The sequence below is a fragment of the Astyanax mexicanus genome, chromosome 15 (genome assembly GCF_023375975.1).
Source record: "Astyanax mexicanus isolate ESR-SI-001 chromosome 15, AstMex3_surface, whole genome shotgun sequence".
NCBI classification, from domain to species: Eukaryota; Metazoa; Chordata; class Actinopteri; order Characiformes; family Acestrorhamphidae; genus Astyanax; species Astyanax mexicanus.
In genome coordinates, this window is record NC_064422.1 from 34,025,050 (window position 1) to 34,029,418 (window position 4,369).

The 4,369-nt window shown below is 46.0% G+C and overlaps 1 protein-coding gene across 1 annotated transcript; it reads left to right on the forward strand.

Annotated features, from left to right (window-relative positions):
- The first annotated feature begins 646 nt into the window (after window positions 1-646).
- On the forward strand, window positions 647-3,009 carry nog3 (noggin 3). The gene has a single exon (XM_007259346.4). The coding sequence runs from the start codon at window positions 1,199-1,201 to the stop codon at window positions 1,901-1,903; it is 705 nt and encodes a 234-aa protein (XP_007259408.2). The 5' UTR covers window positions 647-1,198; the 3' UTR covers window positions 1,904-3,009.
- The last annotated feature ends 1,360 nt before the right edge of the window (window positions 3,010-4,369 follow it).

The window sequence follows — 4,369 nt, forward strand, 5'->3', positions numbered from 1 at the left end:
TATGTTAAATGCATTACATTACATGCCATTGCACTTAGTGGATGGTTTTATCCAAAGCGACCTACAACTGTTAGATCAGCTTCAGCTACCAATCTTGAATTTGATTGTGGTTAGATGAGAATATAAATATATCATATACCATTCCGACATGATACAGGATTATATGCAGTTATATAGGCCATCCGTCACACCTGCAATCCTCACGTCACCCTCCAGCAAGACCATAGCAGATGTATGTAGCCTAATATAAAGATGAGCCGTGCAGCGACTTATAAGAACCCTGTGGCACCCCTTAAGCTTTTGTACTTAATGATTTCCCCCCCCCTTGCATTACTTTTACGTTTATACTTTAGTAGTTTGGAAACAGTACTTTTACACTTTTACTTGAGTAAAACCCTAGTATCTATACTTCTATACCTGAGTAGTGAATTGCAATACTTTTTTGACAATATCAGTGAGAAACAGAAATGCGTAATAAAGGTGCTTAAACAAAAAAGACTGAAATAGAAAAATAAACAAAGAAACGGAAAACGGGTGGATAAATTAAAATTGAGGCCCCTCTCCTCCCTCCCCTCCCGGCACTCCACTCCACCCCCCAAAAAAGAAGGAGGCGCCCCTGAACCCGAGCACGGGCTTCCCTTCCCGAGCAGGCGGGATAAATCAGACGGAGCGGCGCGCTCTCTCACACTTTTGGCTGGAGAGCGCGAGACTACAGACAGAGAGAGAGCATGCAGAGCGTTGGGCGCCCGCGCGCGCGCGCGCACTCAACAGCAACAGCAGCACCAACAGTAGGAGCAACTACAGCATCAGCCGCCGCCGTTGCCGCGAGGCCCCGAGCGTGATCGCTAGCTCGTGCGCGCGCTTCACCGTTCCGGTCCAGAGGCCTGTCTGCCTGCCTGCTCCGGTACTGCTGCCATGCCGCTCGCGCTCCTCCTCTTCGAACCCCCCTTTATCTTCATCTTCTTCAGCAGCAGCACTCGGCCTCGATTAGGAGCTCAGCAGCGCCTGGCTGCTGCACGACCCGCGGGAGAGGGAGCCCCCTGGAGCCCCCCGAGCTATAGCGCCCCTGAGAGCCTCTGAGAGCGCGCTGGAGGATTAAGCTCTCACATTACTACTCTCTGCATATAGAAAGACACACACACACACACACACACACACTGAAAGAAAGAAAAACAACCAGAAGAAAGAAAAGTGCAGGATGGATGCCGCCCCCCACTTTCTGTCCCTGTGCGTGCTGCTGTTCTCTCTCGGCGCGCGGATAGAGGAGGGCGCGTGCCAGCACTACTACCTCCTCCGCCCCGTCCCCAGCGACAGCCTGCCCGTGATGGACCTCCTAGAGGACCCCGACCCCGCCCTGGACCCTAAGGACAGGGACCTGAACGAGACGGAGCTGCGCGCGCGACTGGGCGCGCACTTCGACGCGCACTTCATGGCCGTGTCCGCGCCCGGCGCCGCCGGCGGGGAGGACGCGGAGACGGCTGCCGGGGCTGCTGCGTCTGCGGCGGCCGGGGGAGATACGGACGCGTCCCGCCTGCGACCCGCCGGCCCCATGCCCCGGGACATCCGGACTCTGGACTTTGAGCTGCCCGGCTGGAAAAAGCCGAGCAAGAAGATGCGCAGGCGCCTGCAGCTCTGGCTGTGGTCCTACACCTTCTGTCCGGTGGTCTACGCGTGGCAGGACTTGGGCAGCCGCTTCTGGCCGCGTTACGTCAAGGTGGGCAGCTGCGCGAGCAAGAGGTCGTGCTCTGTGCCCGAGGGCATGGTGTGCAGCCCGGCCAAGTCCGCGCACTTAACTCTGCTGCGGTGGTACTGCATCCCGCGCAAGGCGGGGGGGCTGCGGTGCTTGTGGATCCCCGTGCAGTATCCCGTCATCTCGGAGTGCAAGTGCGCCTGCAGCACATGAGGACCTGGAGAGTGGGGTTGCAGCGGTATACCGGTGTTAGCTTTACCGCGGTATGAAGATGGACGGTTATGATACTGATGTGTACATTTTGCTTATTGCAAAAATTGTGGGGATAAAACGGACAGAACAAAGAATCCCACAAATTTGCTGCTGTTTCAGAGTAAAAAAACATATAAAAAAGAAACAATGAATTAATCAAGAAGCAGATTAATCTATAACGATTTGACAGAGCTTCACCTCAATTTCACCTTAATTATTTTCAAAAGGGAGATAACTTACATAATACTTATATTAATAAAGTGCATCAAAATTTTAGCCTTTTTTTTATTCAACACAAACATGCTCTGTTTTCATTTCTTTAAGGCTCAATTTACAATAATAATAATAATTAAAACAATGCAAACAAAAAAAGAACAAGAAGAAAAGTGATGAAATGCTGTATACTGTGATCCCATGAACCATGATATTTTTGTAACGGTCATCATACCATAAAAATCCCATGCCGTTGCAACCCTACTAAAGAGGCATTCAAAAGCTACTCAAACTCATTCTCTCTCTCTCTCTCTCTCTCTCTCTCTCTCTCTCTCTCTCTCTCTCTCTCTCTCTCTCTCTCTCTCTCTATCTATCTCTCACACACACACATGCACTGTCCTGTCCGGTGTAGGAATGTAAATGCTATGTATATGTGGTGTCTTTTATAATTTTTATTCTTATTATTATTATATTATTATTTTTTATAACTCGTACAGAGGTCAGTATTACGTATATCCAGCGTCTACTGTATTTGCTGAGCATACTTTGGTTGTAATGTATTTATGGTGAGAACATTTCGCATTAAAGTGCGTTTATTTGAAGGAATTCCAAGCTTTTTCCATTATTCGGAAAAAAATGAGAAACTATATATATTATCTGACTTTTATAGACCTCAAATGAAATAAAGCTATAGAATACAGTGTCAGTTTGCAGCTTGCTGTGCTGTGAATGGAAAAAAAAACGGGGCAATGGAGTTAACTCATGAATCATCCTGTAAATTAAGAGAAACGTTTATTTATTCTTTATTTCCATGTAGTCTAAAGTCATTTGAAATAAAACCACTAAAAGGGCAATTTTGGTTTGTATCTCTGGTTTGTTTCACGTTGTTTTGATGTCTGTGTTTTGTTTGAGGTTGCGGGAACTGTAGTAGTTTGGTAGCTGGAAGTGGAATAAGTGGGAATTAATGCACACAATGTGGAAAAACTAAAAAAAAAAAAAAATGACACATTTAAGTTCTTTTTGTGCCTTTGTAAGTTACACATTATTTTGGATGGAAAGGAGTATTGAAAGGTGGTTCTCAGGTCTCAAAATTTGCTACAAACACAGCTAAACAGCTATATCCTAATCTCTTGCATTTTCTCGCAAGTTTTCTGTAGATATATCTATATAAAAGCGCACTAATTCAGCACAGCGCAGCCGTTAAGCTGTCAGGGCTGAAGGCGAGAGTGAGTGGTAGTACAGTCAGACGGAGCTGTTAGGCCAGACCTTTTAAATGTGACATATGAAATGAAAGCAGGGACAGTTGGAGCCTGATGATTTTCATTCTTACGCCCAAGAGGGAGTGGATCAGTGAACTTGGGTCTCTTTTTTTTTCAGAGACGCCATCCGTCCTCAGACAGTCTGAAGGGTCTTTGTAAAAGGATTAAAAGTTAAAGACCTTCATTTTCAGATTCTTTCATTTAATCTGTGTGGCGCCTGAAACACATACTGGATGGATGATCACATGTAAAAACATTCTCGCTCCGTCTGCTGCCTAAAGTCTATTGGCATGAAAAGAACAACTTGACCTGGGTGAAGAATGAACACACTGAAGTGCTTTTCTCTATCGATTAACTTTAAAGCTTCTTATATGACAAACCGCAAGACGACTGCCACGGATTGAAAAAGAGCCCGTAAATTATTAGAGATTAGCATCAAAGCAATTTAAGACTTAAAGCTAATATTGGGCCTAAGATAAGCTCGGTTTTTCCATGCAGATGGAGAAGTGATGAACCTCCTGGGCTGCTGACTGATTTGTTGTAGGTTTAACATATTGATAGTAGTCTGAGAGGGCAGTCATAACATGCTTGGGTCTAGGTTACATGAGCTACTGCAGGTTCCAAAGCAGACTTTAAATTTCCCCCATGCAGACACTGAAGCAGAAACACTGCCTGTCTTTGTGGATCTGAGGATTGGGTGACAAGCACATTCCCACAGGAAAATAGGAAATATAAATTTGAAAAAAAAATGTATTATTCTTTTATTCAGTCCAATCATGTGCTAAATTGGTTTTGCTCAGGCATGGTTGGAGATCACAATGAGGACTGCCTGTTGCAACTGATGAGTACCTTTACCTGCTGTCTGAAGAGCTGCAGTGTCCTTCCTTTCTTTCCTTGACCACCCAGTGAGCACACAGAGCTTCAGCACGCTGCTTCTTTAACAAGCCTCTTACTG